We start from the raw sequence: 20232 nt of genomic DNA, 5'->3' as shown, positions 1-20232 counted from the left end.
TGCCTGAGTTCTTTTATTTAGTGAGTTGTTGTCATGTTTTGTAGTAAAATGTGCAGTGATCATAATGCACAGTGCAAAGTGCCACACATTTCAGCAGCATTTAAAATGCAATTTGGTTGCTGAAAAATGTCAAATGGCTTAGAATATACGCAATTTTTTTTTTCAGACAATGTTTAAACTCAGAATGAATTGTGTTCAATGCTTCTGATTGTTTTCTTACTCTTAGGCTTATCAACATCCCTATTAAACATAGGGGCATTTTCAACTGTAGACAATGTTGGGGTAAAAGCGTAAAGTTAGCATTATTCACAAATTTGGATTAGACTTTAGTGTTCAACAGCCTTCAGCCTGTGGAGTTCAGAGGCAATGCAGTAAGGTGGCCACTACAGGGGTTGTAACATTAGCAGAAAGCTATCGTTAATGTTAAAGTCATGACCTCTGGCCCTGGACTAATTCCTCTTAATTACTCGGCTCCTCTTGGTTGTCAGCCAGTATCTCTGATTCTTAGCACCTACACTTCTGTGAAACAATGAATCAGGGACTGGATTACAGTGTTTCAGAAGGATGTGACACAAATCGTGTTCCAAAATAATTTGTGAGGCACCTGTTACTGATACATGTGGTGCCAAAGTTTTCTTTACCTAAGACAGGCTTTGGAAACAGGCTGATACTGGCTTAATACTGTGAAAGAGACAGAAAATAGGACATTTTTTGCAATGTATTTACTGTTTTTGAAATTATATTTAAGTAAGGAACACAGGATATGTGCTGTAAACTCTTTGGTTTAAAACAAGCTTTAAAACCAAACTAAATTGTGAATGCAAAAAAACAGAGATATCAAAAATGCACCAAACTGGGGTTCAACATACACCACATATTAATACTTAGGCTGCAACTAACAAATACTTCATTATCAGTTACTGAGCCTGTTATTTTCTCAATCAATCGATTAATGGTTTCGTCAATAAAATGTCAGAAAATAGTAAAACGTGTAATCTCAGTGCCCAAGGTGATGTCTTCAGAGTATGTTTTATCTAACCAACAGTCCAAAAATCCAAAGTTATTCACTTCATTATCATGTATGACAAAGAAAACATCAAATCGTGACATTTACGAGCATGACACCAGCAAACGTTTGCAATTATTTGATTATCAAAATAGTTTCCCCTTAATTTTCTGTTGATCGAATCATTGGTTAACCTACTAATTGTTGCAGCTCCAATTTATACACAGGTAACTGTCTGCTGGTCATTCATTACTGACACAGATTTAACATCAACTGACTTTGCCGCTCTCTACCGTAACTACAAGACTCAGAGCATTTTCCTGAGTGAACCACACAGCAGATGAGTCACAAGATAAATCATAATTACTGATGATACGTTACATTGATTGAGGATGAAGAGCTGTGATGGTCCATCTTCACCTGTAGCCCTCGTACTGGCCCAGTAGGTGTCAGCCCTACAACAGGCAGGGCTGTCCAAATACCTACACACTTAGTCCAATTCTTCACAACTGGTGTGGATCTTTTAACCTTTTCACTGAGGGTCTCATGAAGCGAGCTAACCTGTGACAGCAGCCCTGCAGTACATTGCTGTGTTAGTCCTACTGCAGATGCATAGCTTGGGGCTCAATAGTCCTACAGCTGCTTGGGAAGTTCTCTTCCTCCTCTCCTCTCCTCTCATGCCTTCTCCCTTGGTTAGTTTGTCAGCCGTGACCCCTCCTCACAGTTACATCACAGTGCCAGCTGGACAGTTGCACAGATGGATGGATCGGTGGAATGATGTAGGGCGGAGTTTTTTTGGCAAAATCCAGTAAAATAACCCGAAAAAGCCAGATACACTAGGAACTTGTGCACTCACTCTAAGACTTGATCTCTCTTCTTCCTTCAGTCTTTGTGTGTGTCTCTTTCATTTTTCCTCTCTTTTCTCTTCTTTGTCCCACCCAAAATAGCTCCACCTCTGTAAAGTCTATTAGCAGCCTAAGGTAAGCCTCTTATGAGAGACTCTTGCTCTCTTGGAGCACGGTAGGCCAGTGACACTCAGCAAGGCCAAACAACAATCACACACTGATAAAACCAGGGTGGGATTTAAGACAGGATATACCGGAGAGGAAAAGAGGATTGGGCAAGATAGAGAGGAAAATACTGATAAAAGTAAAATCCACATACTGTGTGTTTGACAACAACCTCCTCAAGCATGGATACTATTACTATATACTGTATGTTCAGTGGATGCTTGAAAACTAGGGGTGTATATCACAAGTTTCATCATGATACGATGTCATATGAATTCCTTGGACAGCGAAACTATATTTGTTGATATCACAAAGTCACAGTGACAGAGGTCTCTTCCTCCCCAAAACAGACGTACCTGGTGATATACACCAGAAAAATACCACTGAATAAAGCAGTTACACATGAAAAATATCAGTGTTCATCCAGCACTCTCGTCCTGGAAGGGCTGCTAAGAATGGTGACTGGTATGAAAATGCAAAAATGCAAAAAATGTGAATGGCCCTATCTAGAGCCAGTGTGTAGTTTGTATGTCCTGGGCTACTGCAGAAACATGGCGGTGGAATATGGCGACCTTCGTGGGCAAAAACCCACTGCCTGTGTAGATATAAATGGCTCATTCCAAGGGAAAGAAAACACCACAAATCTTATCTTCAGGTGATTATACACAAAAGAAAACATACTTATTATATTATATTCTGTTTCTGCCAATATGCCCCTAAACTGTACACACTGAACATTTAAGTATTATACTGTTTCTTATCTATGTCAAGATGAGAGGTGTTTGCAACCTTCTTTGTGGTTGTATCATAAATATGTGTGCACTGGCAACCAAAAGCACCTCCAATCAACCCAGGGTGTATTTTATCACATTTAGGCCTAGATTTTAAAACCTGTCTCTTTCATGCCTTTTTTTCCATTTACCTAGAATGCACATAGTAAAAGAGTCAAGGTGCGAGAAGATGAAATTAAACAAGCAGGCTGAGAAAGGATGTACCGAAACATCCTCCAGCAGTAATCTAGCCGTCTTGAGCTCAGGGAACACCCTCTGTTTTTGTATCCATTATCTTAATGAGATAAACGAGATTAACCAGATAAATGTGAGATGGAATCCCTGCTGTCTGTTTGTATATCTGCCAACACACTGCAGACTTATTTGTGTGTGTGTGTGTGTGTGTGTGTGTGTGTGTGTACGCCTCAGTCCTCTAGCGCTTTCTATCATTCATCAGATCCCTTTGACTCAAGACCATACAGCTTCTTTGTGAAGCTTCCTCGTATTGCCATCTGATAGAATTCACAGCTTTGCAGTAAAAGTTTGATTCTTTGTCCAGTCTAAACAAGGTAAGGTCATGCTCTTGTTAGCTTATAAACAAGCTCATGACCTGGCTTCAAGGCAGTATTTCTTACTAAGGCAACAGGGCCACCTATGGGCCAGAGTGTTCGTCCTTCAAGCAGACAATGTGGTTCAAACACCTACGTAGAGTCCACAAATAAGCACAATCAAGACTGAGTCCATAATGAGATTGAGTCTCAATCAAGATCCAGAGCACCCCAAGACCCAGAATGAAGAAGGATTTAACACATATTCAATGTTTTTTTGATTCAGTTACAGTAACCATGTGTGACATAACCACAAGTACAACTGTTTTTGAAGTGCAGGATCAATCTTTAAGTTTCAGCATGGAAAAACAAAGTCTGTAGAATGTAGTGGAAAGTGATAGACACATGGCAAGTCCAATGGCTGAGGAGAATTTACAGCAAAGATCTGTACAGGCAGTCTCTCTCTCTCTCTCTCTCTCTCTCAACACACACACACACACACACACACACACACACACACACACACAGACACACACACTTAAGAGCTCATTTATTTGGTCTAGCTGTTGCTTCAAACTAAGTGTTTGTAAGGTTGTCAACCAGCTTCTGAACCCCCTGCTCCCCTGGATTTCCACTGTCAGAATTGTGAGGGCTGCATCTGACAATTCCCTTCACTTTCCAGAGCCAACAATCCAACAGGCACACCCATTTCACAAAGCCGTTGGCCAGGTGTACAAAGGCGACAAAGTATGCAGGATTTGAACTTTCTCACTCCAACTTTCTTTATTCAGCCTTTCACACAACAGCTTCCGTCACTTTTCCATGTACACGATAATGCAATGCCATGAATGCCTTTGAAGAAAGATTGTCTTAAAGTGTGTTGTTTCACCCCGTCCAAGTGTGGCCAGAACCAGCAGTTCTGAACACTTTCGTCTTTAGACAAGATCAGAAAAGATGTTGTACAAACTAGTTTGCTCTGATTATACCCTGGCCTTTACACCTAGTCATATTTGCAGTTTTAATTTAAGTATTATGAGAAATTCTCTATCCATCCACTGATTGTACCTTATCCTGTGCAGGGTCATGGGGGGCTCTGGCCTCTCCTAGATCACACTAGCCCTTTTTAGATAGGAATTGTGCAAATTTGCGGGAAAGCCCAATCAGTCTTCTTTCAGTATTGGCAGTATAAAAACGGGGAGTGCGGCAAAATGCTGCCTACCTACTTTTGGTTATACAGAATGCGCCTTTTCCGGGGCAATGGTGGGGTATGAGCAAGTAAAAAAATGTGTAGCTCAGCGTATGACGTAAAAAGTGACGTAGGAGGGAAGCTGCGGCTAGTCAGTCCTTCGTCGATTCTCTCGTAAGTTGGCCCGTTCTTCAATGTCCCCATCATCTGACGGTTAATGGCCTCTTTGTTTGTGAGGGCAAGGAGGGCGCACAGTTCGTTGTCTCCCCAATTGCTCATCTTTAGTGTAGTGTCTGTCAGGTTTGTGTTTCCCTCTTGCTACTAGCTGCTCGCTAATTCCTGCTATCAGCTGTTTCCTGTTTATCCACCAATATATACGCTATGAGGCGGAAAACTGGGCACCTCGGATCAACCTGCCAATCTGGCTCTGTGTGTCTAAATGCATGCAGCTTGCTGGCAAAACGGCCCAACATTCACGGAAAATCTGGCAGTGTAAAAGGGGCTATTGGTTCTTCTGCTTTAAAATGGGCCATGCATTTCTGAGCATGCACATACGTGCATAATGTATGTGTTTAATTTTGCCAGCCTATGCTTATGCCAAGTCTTCTGTCCTGCCTTGAGATCAGTCAGTCAACCAGTGAATCAGTCAGTCATCTACACAGCCAGCCGGCCAGTCATTCAGACAGCTAGTCTTCTGAAGTGTGTGTCCTACCAACCCAGTTTCCTGTCTCTCTGGGTGTCACATGTTGTCAGACCAACAGCTGAGAAACAGCATGGCATTCCCACTAGAGTCGCCTCACTAGAGCACAGCCCGTTCCTGTAACATATCACCTTAAAGCAAGTTCATTCACAAAGCGCAGCGCACCATCTGTGGAATAAGCCACCTGTCACCAATGTGATGTGGCTAATTGTTCACAGGTGCACTTAGTTTTACATTATTTACTAAGCCTGAGATTTAGTAGTGTAATCAGAAAGATCAGGAGGAATGCACACACAATTTCAACAAATTAAAAGGATGACAGTAATGAACGAATGAATGTCATCACAAGGAACAACGATCTCAAAACTTCAATAATTTAGTTAACGAAAACTTGATCTGAGGCTGTACGTCCACACTGTCACACCCTGTTTACGCTGTCTGTCTTGTGTGCCGTTCTCCTCTGCTCTACTCCAAACCACTCTCTTCCTGTGTCTCACCTTGGTAGTGAGGATGCAGATGCAGTCCATCCTCACCAGTCCGACTGGCAAACTTTCACTGAAACATCTTCCAGCTGCAACTTCCACCACTCAAGCTGCTTGTTGCTTTTAGTGACATCCTTCTGCCGTTTGTCTGTCTCTGTCTCCTCCTTCTCACCCTCTTCTTTCATCCCTCAATCTCTCTCTCCTCCCTTTCTCATGTCCTCTCCACCTGTCCTTTCATTGGAGCAGCCAGAGAGGACTTCTCCGCTAAAATACAGGCCGACTCGGAAACATGGCAGCTGTCCCAGTGCACCTCCACCCGCCTTCTTGTTTTCCAGCTGCTGTCTTCCGTTTTATGGCAGCTGGTAGCCACATTTTGACCTCAAAGAGTGCATGGCTCAGAATATATATCCGCACACACGCAGCAGAGCACACTCAGCACACACACAAAAAAAATGCAAACATGCAGAGACAGGCGTAGAAACGCATACACATGGATGCACAGGCAAACACTCACACAGACAGACGTGTATACACAGACATAAGCACACACAAATACTTATACTACACACACACACACACACAAACACACCACTCTCTGCTGTTTTATCAGGTCAGTCTCTGGCAGGAGTGGGGGGGTTAGTCTGAGTGAACAATAACAGCGTTATAGCAATGGATGCTCTACTTTCAACTTTGGGTATTGGCGAAGTTAAAGCTCCATATGCACCCTGAAGCTTCACACAAAGATGGGATTTCACTCACTGAGGATACTGGGCTTCTTCTAGATATAAAACATCACTACAATTGATGTTACTGTACTATGCATGATATACAAGACCATCAGAGCAGCGAGACATAGGAAAGCTGGGTTGTACATGACTCACATCCAAATCTGTTGCAGAAAACAAACACACACACAATTTTACATGTGCTTCTGTTCCTGTCCTACTCTACTTCTGTCCAGCTCCACCCTCCTCTGGCCCTGCACTCATTGTTGGTTCTCTCATGATGCTCACTGCTGCCAACACACACAGAGTTGTCTGTCTGTCTGCACTGGGTTTTGCTAATGAACATTATTACTGGGTCTCACTTTCTTCTACAGCCATTTAATTAAATTGAAGGATAATGAGCAAAAAAAGTGTTTCATTTCATTTAAAGGGGATCTATTATGCTAATTTTTAAGAACACATTTGTATTTTAGGTTTCTACCGCAGCATGTTAACATGGTTAAAAATGGTTAAAAAAACACTTTATTTACCTCATACTGTCTCTGCTGGAACTGGGTTCACCCTCTGTCTAAGATGCTTCTTCATTTTAGCACCTGTCTCTTTAAGCCCCTCTGCTCCACCCCAAAAACACACAGCCTGCTCTGGTTGGTCAACATTTCAGGGTCTTCCATATCTCAGCATCTCTACACCCTCTCTACAACTGCAGCCATGAAATGACTGTAAGAGTATAGCAGCACTTTCCCTAATAAAAACCAAATACCAATACAACCAGACATATTCCAGCAGGAATGTGATAAAGTCAGGGGAAAATTAACGACATCAACAACAAAGACTACATGTTTCCCTCATGTTAGCATCAGCTACATGTAGCAGTGTACTAGTGTACTACTGAAAAGGACTAACAGAGTTTAGGAGCACTTTCTACTGTGAAAAATTACCAGGAAAAGCTTCTAAACCAAAGTCTTCAAATCCAGACATGTTCCAGCAGGAGTATGAGCCGAAATTGGGGCTAAATTAGCAACTTTGGCAACCAACCAACAAAGATTACATGTTTCCCTGACGTTAGCATGTAGCTTTATGTAGTAGTCCAGGCTACGTAATGTAGACACTTGAGCAGTGTGCCTGGAGCACATGGCCATACAAAGAAATACATCTCAAGCTGACGTCAGCATGCCTCGAAAGAAGGAAAAAAACATTGGAAACAGAGTATTCAGAATGGTCTGAGGCTTTTTGCTTACAGGGATTATTTTTTACACACAAATACCTTATTATTTGAAACTTTGGCCAAGTTTATTATGAACATCCAATGTCGTAGCATATATGACAGAAAATGAAAAGCATAATAGGTCCCTATTAAACTTCAGTCACTTAACATAAAATTCCCTTTTTTTGTATGATAACTGACAATTGTACATCTCAAAAGAAAACTAAATCACCCCAGTGTCTAATTATTATTGGATAAATTAATTAGGAACGCCTGAGCAGCAGATATCACCAACCCCAACACAATACAAGCAGCATTTAGCTGTGAGGACAAACGTTGCTTGATGCACTGTACAGTACTGTATTGTAAACAGCTTGTAGCAGTAAAGAATGTCAATATCTGCCCATTTCCTGAGATGTGGACTCAGACGCAACAGATCAAAGCAACAATGCGTACAGTGTGTGCCTGTGGTCAGACAGCCCAAACCACACAAAATCAGTTGCATGAGTCCATCTCTGAGCTTGTTCTGCTGACTCTGCTGGAGAATAAAATGTTACTGAACTGGATTGATTCCCCTTGTCATATTATGTAATGCCATGTAAGCCAATGTTCAAACCAGCAGCCTGCATAGATCTATCTAATTCTGCTCTCTGCAGCCACCAGCAGCCTTTATACTGGCAAAAGAGGAGACATGCTGTCACCAGTAAAAGCATGTTTGCCTAAATCACAGTTACGTCCATGTAGCAGAAGTAATATGTTAGACATGAAGCAATGAATCAAGGCTAATTCTAATTTACAAAAATAAATAAATAAATTAATAAATAAAAAAAAACATGTTCTGTATTGGTGAACCAATTACCACAATTACCAGCCAAAGCTCCATAACATTTTAGAGTGGTCTGTACTCCTAAATTCTTTCTTCATAAGCTGCATCCATAAATGACAAGGCAGCGTTACACCAAATGACAAACTGTGCACAGGCAGGGAAACAAGATGTGATGTAACTCCGTGAAAGAAAAATCTTTGGAACTAACACAAATTCTGTTATCAACTAAACCTAGTCAGAGATGGTTAGAAAAATAAAGAAAAGTTTTCCAACTCTGGTTCTGACAAAAAAAAAAAAAAACAATCACGACAGCATGAATCTTGAAGCAATGTTAAGCTGGTGTTGCAGCACCACAGGTAATCATGACAAATGTTTCCACTAGCTGATAGATCTCAGTAAAATAAAACCAAATGAAAAATGAAAAAGATCAGAATATGATGAGGCAATGAGAGGACAATGAACACCACCAGGAAACCTCGGCCACTCGACCATATAAGCCTCTATACTGGGAGAATTATACAGTTCTGTACACCACAACATGGCATGCTCTCCAAAACACAGCCTCACTTCTTTTCCAGAATCAGGCAGCCCTACTGTAACCTCAAGGTTGCCACCCAGCAACTGACATCACCCACCTTCGGATAGGAGACAATATGTACTCTGCTTTCAACTGTGGAGATTTTTCCAGCAGGTTCCTTAGGCACAAAACAGCCAGAGATGTCTTACCTTGTTGGGGGTCAGTGGACTTGTCACAGGCCTGGGGCTGGCTGGACCATAGATAGGGCTAGTGGAGGTGACTTTCGGTGGCCCGGGGCTGGTTGGACTAGGAAAAGAGATCGAGGACAGAAGGTGTCTGGAGGTGAACTCTGAAAACTGTCAGTTATTATTCTGTACTGCTACACATGAACTCCCAATAGCAAACAAAATGCAGTGTTAAATCTGTCACTTAACCTATGAGACATACTGTACAGTAGATGCATTTTCATTACACAAAGCCTGACATTTAATAGTTAACAGCATCATGGGTTTGCACACGTCTTCAATTGGGTTTGTGTTTTAAATTTTGGCGTAATATTGAAGGGGACCTATTATGCTTATTTTCACGTTCATGCTTGTATTTTGGGTTTCTAATAGAACATTTACATGCTTGAATGTTCAAAGAACACTTAATTTTCCTCATGTGCTGGAACACCTGTATTCACTCTCTGTCTGAGATGCTCTGTTTTAGCGCCTGTCTTTTTAAGCCCCCCTACCGAAAAAGCCCAGTCTACTCTGATTGGTGAATGTTTCCCAGTTTTCTGTATCTCAGTATATCTGCACTGTCACTGCAGCCAAGAGAATGATTGTAACGGAGTATAGCGGCCATTTCCACCGTGAAAAATCACCAATAACTGCTTCTAAACACAACCGGACATGCTCCAGCAGGAATAAGATCCAAAATCAGGGAGAAATTAAGAACATCAGGAACCAAGACAATGTTTCTCTAATGTTAGCATATGGCTACAGCAGATCTAGCAGTGTAGGCTACATAATGTAAACACATGCAGTAGTGTTCCTGTGCCAGCTGATGACCAGAAAGGAAATCTGTCGCTAGCTGACGTCAGCTTGTTGTGAAAGTAGGAAAAAACATTGGAAACAGAGTATTCAGAATGCCCTAAAACCTGGGGATTTTGCTCACAAATAAACTTTGGCCACATTTAAGAACATCCCACATTGTAACATTGTCTATATATGGCATAAAATAAAGAAAAGTATAAAAGGTCCCCTTTAATAAAAGAGCTATCATAGCTCGTAGTATACTGTGTTTTTTTTTTTTCTCTACATTATCTTTATTCAAAGTATCAATAGACGGGATTGTGACATGAAAATGTGCCTGAAATTATTGCTCTTTTGTCCACATCTTTGGTGTTAAGTGCTAATTGTTGTAGTGTTTGCATTTAACTTCCAGAGATAATTAATCAGTTAAGTCTTAAAATATCAGTTAACCATTGCAAAGTCTGGTTTGCTAATGTATCCTACTAACAATTTAATTGCATACGGATAAAAAGCAGCGAATGGCCAGCTTACTCAGTGTAAAAGTCCATAGTACAGGCAGGCAGTCCAAAAGTGCATCCGAGGCACTCTAATGTAGGTAAAAATCCTTTATTGATTCATGGATAAACCAATGAGTTTCGATTATACATATACCAACATATCATGTGACCTCTCTCACATGATCTCTACGTGAGTTTTTAAACTTCACACCTGTTCCCAATGCATTGTATACCCTGATGAAGACTCTCTAGTCGAAACGTGTTGGTTTATCCATGAATCAATAACAAATTTTTAAACTACAATCAGAGTGCCTCGGATGCATTTTTGGACTGCCCGCCTGCACTATTGACTTTTACACTGAATCAGCTGGCCAGTTGTTGCTTTTTATCCTCATGTGACTATTTGCCCTATCCTTTAAAAGCACCTGTTTTTGTACAATTAACTACACAGTGTCTTAACTCAGTGCAGCAGTCCCTGTTTTTTCCTCATTAACAGTTTAATTGTCATTTGTTGGACATACCTCAGACCTGGCCCTTTAGTCAAAGGCCCTGGAGGACCTGTGGGGCTGCGGCTGCTGAAGGTAAATTTTCCCTGGTTGGGGCTGGTTGGACTCATGCTGGGAGTCACTTTGCCCAAGTCTTGGTCCCTGTTGGTTTCAAGAGCTGTAGAGACCGGACTAGCATCTGTGACTCTGTTGAATCCGGGGCTGGTGATAGGAGTGTTACTGGTGGGGGTAAGTTTGCTCGGAGTGGTTGGAGACACTAAGCCTTGGATGGTGCTGGAGACGAGGGCTGAGACAGTCACCAGGTTGAGATCTGGAGAGTCGCTGTGTGGATTAGCAGAAGTGGTGGAGCTTCCTGAAGAAATATTGGAGTTGGTTGCAGTAAGGCGTGGCTTTGCTCCATTCAGTGAAGCTCCAGGAGGTGTTTTTATGGAGCCAGTGGGGGTTTCTACACCATTCAGTGTGACTGCGGGGGATATGGGAGAAGAGGGAGAGGCGGGCAAAGAAGTCTCCAATGCCAGTAATTTGGAGGCTCCAGGATCGACAGGAGGCAGAGGAGCACGGTACTTGACCTTTGCTGGCTGTAAGTCAGGTGCAATGGGCTGTGATGTAGGGGAAGATGGCTTTGCTGCAGGAGTCCCGGATGGGAGTGGAGCAGCATGGGACTTGACTGACTTGGGTCTAGGGGTCAGGGGTTTTGGCTGGGGTGACCCTCCAGAAGCCTGTGGGCTCAGGGGAACAGAGTGGGGCTGCTGCTGGGCTGAGAGCTCTACTGGCAGGTTATAGGAGGCAGGGGGGCTCTGTGGAACATGTGTCTGGTCCACCAAACTCTTGCTATCAGCAAGGATGGTCAACTCGTAGTACTCCTGAATGTCTGGAGGGAGAGGAGCAGAGATTGTGATGAATGACTGAGGAGTTCAGTGGATTAGTAAATGAGGTTTAAGACACACTGAGGGGATGGATAAATCTTTCCAGACATTTTTCAATCCAAGATAAGCTTCTCCAATCTAAGGATTTGCTGCTTTTTTGTTTTGTATTTTTTGTATTTTGTGAACTGAATATCTTTGGGTTTTAGACAGTTCATCGAACAAAAGAAGACATTTGGAAATGTAACATTGGACTCTGGGAAAATGTGATGAGCACTTCTCAGTTATTGACATTTTATAGACCAAACAGTTGATCGACAAAGCAGTTACTGGAAAAAATAAAGTCAGATTTATCTATAATGATCATTGGCTGCAGCCCTGTAGAGCTGTTCCAACTGAAGAAGAAACCCCTAATAACAACAGGTTATTATATATTGCATTCAAATGCGAGACAATTGAAGCCAATCATAAATGTCTCCACTTTTTTACATCTGAAATGCTTCAGGTACATTGGCAGAGAAACCAAACAAAATAAAGCTTATACACTAGTGACCTCTAGTGGCAGTGCAAGAACACTACCTCCTGTAGAGGGGACACTTCCCAAGTATTCAGGGCTGTGGAATAGTTCATTCCACAGTCATTTCCCTTTTTAGAAGTAAGCGCACAGAACATAACAGAGTGACCGTTATGATTAAAGGTTTCACTTCCTCTCCACATAAAGCACTGACAGGCAGTTCAACACTAAATCATACACATGGTTGTGAGCTCAGGCTGCCATACCAGCAAATTTTTTTGGTCATAAAAGGGATGATGAAGAGGACGAAAAACAGAGTTGGAGGTTTTGGGAAGAGGACAGGGAATATACAGACAGTCAAAGAAGAATTTCACTGCTGGAAAGCTTGTCTTTTTTTTTTTTTAAATAAAACTAAGCTGTCCACGCAGTAGAAAGATGCAACTACTGTTAACACTGGTGCTATATGACCAGAGAAAACAGAGGAAAAGGGCTGTGTCATTTGATTTTGCTCAAGAGGTAAAAAAAAAAACCCTACAATAACCAGAATGCACTGCACCACACCGTACCAATAAACACTCCCACTGATGGGTGACGGAATGTGAGTTGCTCATCCAAAAAACAATATGGCAGCTGGCTGGAAACAAACAGTCTGGGATTACGGTTAAACAGTGTGCTAAAATATGTTTCTGAAAGCACTTCAGGCAAGAAATACGACATGCAGGAACAAAATCTTGTTTTATATTTGATCAGAACTGCTTAGTTTTACTGTTTGATCTCAGATTTTCAGCTCCTGTTTCTCAAAATACAGGCTGTGCAGTACTGCGCCATCATCCCGTTCATAAACTCTTGTATTACAGCAGAACAGTACACTAAAATATGTTTCTGAAAACATGTTGGGCGAGAAATAGGTGATATAGTAACAGAATCTTGGTTATATATATGATCAGCACTTGTTTTACTGTTTGATCTGAGTTTGTTCTGAGTTTGAGACAGAGAGCGAGTTATCTCTCCCTCTATTTCTTTGTGTCCATGGTGGCAGGAATCTGAAAATAAGGTAGTAGTATCTGCAGTTCGAGCAACAGCCCCAGAGATGGCAAAAATCGGCTAGATGCTGCGATAAACATCATTCAGTAGATTTTTGGTGGTTAATGAGCAGGAAGAACCGGGAGCTGGTAAGATGGAGGAAAGTTTACCACAGTTCATTTACACATACTACCCACTTTGTTATCATATAATGCTGTTTGAAAATCAGCAAAGAACTCTTTTACGACAAAAGGTGAAGAGGAAATACAACAGTACAATACATAAAAATGACCATAAAACTGGCATTAGGGAAATCACAATATTACATGGTAGATGAAGTCAAATGTTTTAAACATAAAAGAAGTCATGGATCAACATAAAAAGAAAAAGACGGCACTGTTTCAAGCTACAATTTAAACACCAGAGACAGCTCAATTAAAGGTCAAAGTCACAATCAGGAACTCAGTCTCATGTTCAGAGAACAGCACACACACACACACACACACACACACACACAACAGAGCGGGAAGTGTTACTGTGAGAGCTAAAGGTGTAGGCGTGGCACAAAGCAGGTGGGACCTGGGACTAAGAACCAGTTTGTTGAACCACATGTGCCCAGTGTTTTCTTTTTCGATAAGCAAAAGTTCACCGCAAGCAGACCCAACAAGTTAGACACAGACTGTCATCTCTTGGGGAGAATTTATACGTTCTACACATTCTCTAAATTTGTGGTGACTTTCTACAAAGGGCCCAGTGTTTTCTGTGACAGGCTACATTACGCCTACATGTCTGTGTTCTGGTTACCACAGTCATGTGACTGATCTTGTAGATACTGTGACAACGAGTGTTACCACAGTGCTCCTCTCTTAATTTAAAAGAGCCATCTCTATCTGCATTTTCACTGGTTGGGTATATGAACAAACAGACAACCTTACCAAGCAGAGCACTAAAGAGCTGACTCTGGAAGACATTGATGACTCTGTCCAGAGACTGCTGCAGCTGGGAGTCTTCCTCCACAGGGCCCTGTTTGGTCCGCCTCTGGTGCTGCTGTCTCTGGTCAAGTTTGGTCCGGTACTGCTGGAGAAGCTCCAGGGCTCGCTGTGCATCTGACAGAAAAATACAAAATATAACAAAACCTGCTTTTTTCCATAACTTATTACAGAAAAAAAGAGGCACAATTGTTATGTCACTCTTTCTAGTGCAAGGAGATTATGTACACTACAATCCTCCTCTTAATTGAGGATTACTATAGTAAAAAAAACTCTAACTCTAATAAGAGACAGATGATGACACCTGACTCCATGCAGCGAGTGTTGTCACAGGTTTTCTTTCTCTTTCTGTTTCAACTATTGCATGTTTTCAGTGTTTGACATCAATGTTGAGTGGCAAATTTGACAGCAGATGAAAATATAAAGTATAAATTAAGATTTTTATTCAGTAATATACAATCCTGTAGCAACTGTTTGCTTTAGAAAGGTGTATCATTTTCACCCCCAGCTCAAGGCATAATATCACAGCAATATAATGTAAAAATAAAATTGAGTTGAGTGATATTATAAGTCATCTTTGATCATAGGGGAAGCAGTGAAAATGCAGCCTATTTATGACATGTTATTGAATCTGGATTCTGTTAATTGGTAACTACTAGGCTATTAAGTTTTATTACTATGGCTTTATGTAAGTGTGGTGCAGAAGGACACGAGGACAACAGTTTATGGTGCAAAGGAAAGGTGCAGACCACACTCCAGGACACACTGCTGTCTGAACAGCTGATTAAACCGGAAGCACTGACAGCATCAACATCTCACTCAACCCACTGCCGCTCTCGTTTGAATGCCAAACGGCATAGTTTACACATTTAAAACCACATATACACAGGCGTTTTCAGATATAAATCAGTTGCGCATTTACATGCTTTAATACGGTATGCAATTAACATTACGCAGAGTCATAAATCCTGACCCTGACTCCCTCTGTCTATGTGTTGTAATGACAGCGAGTAAAAGCTGATAAAAATTAAAATAAAAATACTGCTTGGTGGAAAACGTGTGTGCCGAATTTACCACAGGGTCTGAATACTTAGTTAGAGCTCTAAAATTTTTAACTAAGCATTGTGCGCGTGCACCCATAAACAAATGAGCGTTAAATTGCGGGTGTTTTAAAGAAGTTTGGTGCGTTAGAGCACTTCGCTGAGCAGGAGAAACGACATGAACCTAACATTTTAGAGAGGTTTAAAAGTGATAAAGTCGATGTCGTTTGTCGAACAAAGTAAAATACGTGGGGGGATATACTAAAGAGAAAGAAATAAAGACAGAAACGCATTTTATTTACCTTTTTGGCGCACAGGCATGGTGACACGCTCAGTCCTCCTCCCCCGGGGCTTGTATCTGTGTCGCTTTGACGGTATCTGTTATTACAGATGTGTGCGTCCGTCCCGGGACAGCCTGCCTCCAAACTGGGACACCAAACTGACACGACTACAGTCTGCACCAACCTGTCTTTGCGTCAAAACAAAAACTTTGAGAAGTGTTTGAAAGTCCGACAAAAAACAGACAACGGCGGAGGGAAAAAAATGAACGAAACTATTGATATCAAACGTTGACAGTCGTCGCGTGGACTTAGCACCCGGAGCTTGTTTTCTCTTCTTCTTCACTTAAACTCTCCTTCTCTGTCTCGCTTTGATAAAAACTAGTCCTCCATTTCTTCATTCAGGTGACTTGACTCCAAACGCTGTCCGACCGGTTCTTAGGCGGTCCTGCGGGATGAACACACACACACACACACACACACACACACACACACACATACACACACTTAGAAGTCCTCAAATGCCACACACTCATTCGTGCACTCACCTTACAACAACATGAAAGCAGGTTTGAGAGTCTCTTCGTGTCTTCCAGTATGTTTGTGTTATTGATATTATACAGCTCTTATGTGCAATGGATAAAAGCCTGTTTTTATTCCAGGATACATGCTGGATTTACATCTAATCCACTCCACCCTGAGTACATGTGTGTTACAGTAACACTGATTAGTCTCCCAGAGGTAGATCTATGTAACAGCTCCTCTTTTGCTCCCACTGTCTTAGACTTCCACCATACATTTATTGATAAAATTGGATTATAATGATATGAAACAAAAAGTCTGGTCAGATTAAATTCAACATATTTTGCGAGTGAGGTGTGTATGGTCTGTTTCCCACATGCATGCACACAGAAAACCACAAACATGATCTAAAAGAGCAAGGTGTGTTATAGGGATCCAACTGAACTGTCACCAATGTAATCCCAGCAACTGTCAGGGCAAGTCCATCCCTGTCTGACTTTATTGTCATGGTAAACAGTTTTATTGTGTTGAGTAGATTAAGGCTTCTCTATCCCAGGCTTGTCCCCTGTCTCCCAGCCTAAATCCATGTCAATTACCAGGGTCTATTACCCAAAACAGTGCCTCTTTAAGGAGTGTGCATTCGCTAATTAGCTTTCATACAAAATGAAAAGAAAACTATGGAGCCCCTTATGTCCTGAAAGGTAATATTTTTAATTTTGTGAACACAAGTTAATTATCTCGTGGGAGCAAGTTATTATCTCACGCACACAAGATAATTAACTTGTGTACAAGATTAAAAAGAAAAAAAACAACACCTTTGACTTTAGGGGCTCCGTACAAATCAAATGTCCCCAGTAAATATCTGTGCGTTCCAGTACCCATACTACCATACCATATAGTATGCCAGAACAAGATTTAGTATGTTGCACTACATAGTATGTGAAATGCAGTAGGCCTATGCCAAAATAACTGGATGTTCTACTACTGTACACTCGGTTTGATTTTGCAGCATGAAAACCAGCATGCTTTTCTGGCTACTGTGACCCACAATCCTCTGCTCAGTCTATCAGCTGACTGATGACCAGTCCATTAGTAATAATGGGAATATTAATTGCGCAATTGCATAAAATAATCATAAATATAACCAACAGCAAAAGGACATAAGTATTAAATAACAATGACAGAGAAATGTATAGCTTCTGTAATTTTACTACTGTGAATATAACATGTTTGAACCTACAATGTATGCACCAGCAGAGCTCTCCGGGTTGACCTCTGTCTGTAGTGAGCTCAGTGAACAGCATTTTTTTTTATCTCCATGGTAACAGATATATGAGTAAGATGGTCAAGGTTCAGGGCGTAATGTTATGAGGAAGTAGTATGTCACGATTGTGTGCATACTGCATGCAACAGTGCATACTTTTTAGGGGCAGCTGCAATACCTACTAAAAGTAAAAAGAACAAGTATGTAATTCAGAACGCACCCTAAGAGTCTTTGTCAGACCTCTTTGGTTAACAAGTGGTACGGTCGAAACCTACATCAACGCCAATCTCTTAAGCATCTAACACATTAAAGATTGCTCAGGTACTGAGGATTTGCTATCAGTTGTCAGAGTACAAGACAGAAAGGCAGGATCAGAAATGCAAAGTTGCTGCGAGACATATGTTAGTCCTGCATGTTGGAGACAATGTAGGCCTACTGTATGTCTGTAGACAGTGGAGAGACTGTAGGGCCATTTCATCTGCACACACACTCACACACTCATGTACACAGGCAGCAGCTGAATGCAGGTCATGGACTCAGTCTCTGGTATTGTTATTGATCAGGTCAAAAGAGCTTATTGACAGCTTTGGTGGGCGCACAAAAAACTCTCGCTCTGTGTCTCTTACACACACAAACACTCACACACATCGATGCCAGCATAAATTATGCGTCAGCGTGGGGGGGAAATTTATGCATGATTGTGTAAGTGGGTTGGTCAGTCAGCACACAGAAGTATCATTTTGTACAAACCAGTGTGTAAAAGACAGAGTAAAGAGGAAAGGGAACAAAAGGACATCATTCTGCTTTTGTCAATGTGTGTGTCAATATGTGTTTGTGAGTGTGAGTGTGTCAATGTGTTGTGTGAGTGTGTGTGTGTGTGTGTGTGTGTGTGTGTGTGTGAGGCTTACTATTACCCTCTATTGTTAATTGTCGGCCTGTACCACAGTAAGCACAGTTGTTCTACAGAGGGCACTGATGCCAGGAGCACAGTGGGGAATGGTACAAGACAGACACAGGGAAGAAAGTTCAGTCAGTGATACCTGTCATATTATCCAGTCAAGTATCGAGGCAATGATCCTTTACATGAGTAACAGTAGTAAGACTGCAGCGTAACATTCTTTTACAAGTAAAGATCCTGCATGGAAGTAAATACAGAAGTTGCATAAGTAAAAGTAGTTATTCTTAAAAAAAATGTAAAACTATGTGAGTTCCATAAGTCTGTTTTTATTGTTGGCTTATTGACATGGCTCCAGAGACTGCTTATTGTTATTTCTGATGCACTGATGTGTAACAGTGTTTTTACGTTGTAGCTGGTTGATGTGGAGCCAACTTTGACAACTTAACAGACTGGTTAGTCCAATCTATAACAGTGCTTCATATTTTATATGCTATCTGTCATATAAATGCATAAAATGGAGTAAAAAGTACAATATTTGTCCTGAAGTGTATGGAGTAGAAGTAAAGTAGCATAAAATGGAAAAATTAAGAATAAATAAATAAATGTACTAACTGGAAGTTACATTCCAGTCATTATGGTATTTAAAAACATAACATCAGCATTTAGAAAATGTTAAGTTGACATTACACACGTTAAAATTTTTGGACTGGGGCGCCATCTTGTGAGGGTTGCACTGGGGTTGGGGTGGCAGTAGCTCAGTCCATAGGGATTGGGTTGGGAACCAGAGGGTTGCGGGCTACAGACCAAACATGGAGTGTGGACTCGTAGCTGGAGAGGTAGCTGCACTGCCGAGGTGCCCTTGAGCAAGGCACCAAACCCTGAACTGCTCAAGGTGCCTATCCAGGGCAGCCCCCTCGCTGTGACATCTCTTCATTTAATGCATGTATAGGTCCTGTATGTGTATGTGCATGTATTTCAGGCCTGTGTGTATATGACAGAGTGAAAAAACTGAATTTCCCCTTGGGAATTAATAAAGTAAGTATCTTCTTCTCCTGTGTTACATGTGCCTGCTAAGGTGGTCAAGCAACAGCATTTGAACAAACTAATCATGATAAACATCATAGATCCAGATGACTTCCAAGGCTGGATTACAGACCCTGATACACTACCTCCACCCACATATCCAGACATTGTAAACTCATCTCTCATCTCATTTTTGGACCGAATGCATTCACTTTGGTAATAGTGTTCTGAGGATGACATTTTTCTGTAGGCCGAAGCGGGAGTTAGCATAGTAATGGTTTGGATTTTGGATTACTGCCAAAACTAAACTGTGTTGCAAACCAACATTTTTGATGCTTACACATTTTGTTCAGCAAGATAATCTTCACATATGAACACAGCTTTCATGATTATTGAAGCCTTAATGCAATCGCTAGAAGTAAAAAGCTAACATTAGGCTATAAATGAACTACACTACGGTTGCATGACCTAACGTCACCACCATAACAAGATAGTAAAGCCATGTTTGGCGCATCTCGGCATGATGAGGTTCTGTAGTCTTATTTAGCCACATGTTTGCAACTGTTTTTTTAAGACACAAAGAAGCTTCAAAGTTCAGGAGTGGAGCATTTACTGATGTATTTTATGTCATAGAACAAAACTTGAAAGTCTCTTAAGCTTGTGTTAAACACAGACCTTAATGCATCTAACAAAAACCCATTGACTTTGAGACAAGGGAACCATTAGTGGTTAAATACTAACTCATATCCAGGTTTTAGGACTCATTCCTGGCACACTTTATGGAGATAACAGAGCCCATAAGATGGCGACCCCATCCAGCAT

At 41.3% G+C, this 20232-nt stretch overlaps 1 protein-coding gene across 7 annotated transcripts in view; it reads right to left on the bottom strand.

Moving 5' to 3' along the window:
* The window catches only part of LOC117253444 (discs large homolog 1-like protein), a 134605-nt gene extending 118452 nt beyond the window's left edge, over positions 1-16153 (bottom strand). For 2 of the 7 annotated variants that reach the window (XM_078168978.1, XM_078168980.1), the window contains exons 1-4: positions 15728-16153; positions 14332-14502; positions 11012-11867; positions 9184-9280 (exon numbers count right to left, since the gene is read on the bottom strand). In XM_078168978.1, the coding sequence (XP_078025104.1) occupies positions 9184-9280; positions 11012-11867; positions 14332-14502; positions 15728-15746 (1143 nt within the window). In that variant the 5' untranslated portion in view covers positions 15747-16153. Of the gene's footprint in view, positions 1-1387; positions 1682-9183; positions 9281-11011; positions 11868-14331; positions 14503-15727 lie in introns of those variants that run through there. The other 5 variants (XM_078168979.1, XM_078168981.1, XM_033620882.2 and 2 more) reach the window with 5 other exon arrangements.
* Positions 16154-20232: the final 4079 nt, after the last annotated feature.

This window comes from Epinephelus lanceolatus, chromosome 6 (genome assembly GCF_041903045.1).
Source record: "Epinephelus lanceolatus isolate andai-2023 chromosome 6, ASM4190304v1, whole genome shotgun sequence".
In the NCBI taxonomy this organism is placed as follows: domain Eukaryota; kingdom Metazoa; phylum Chordata; class Actinopteri; order Perciformes; family Serranidae; genus Epinephelus; species Epinephelus lanceolatus.
This window is presented reverse-complemented; position numbering and strand designations above follow the sequence as displayed.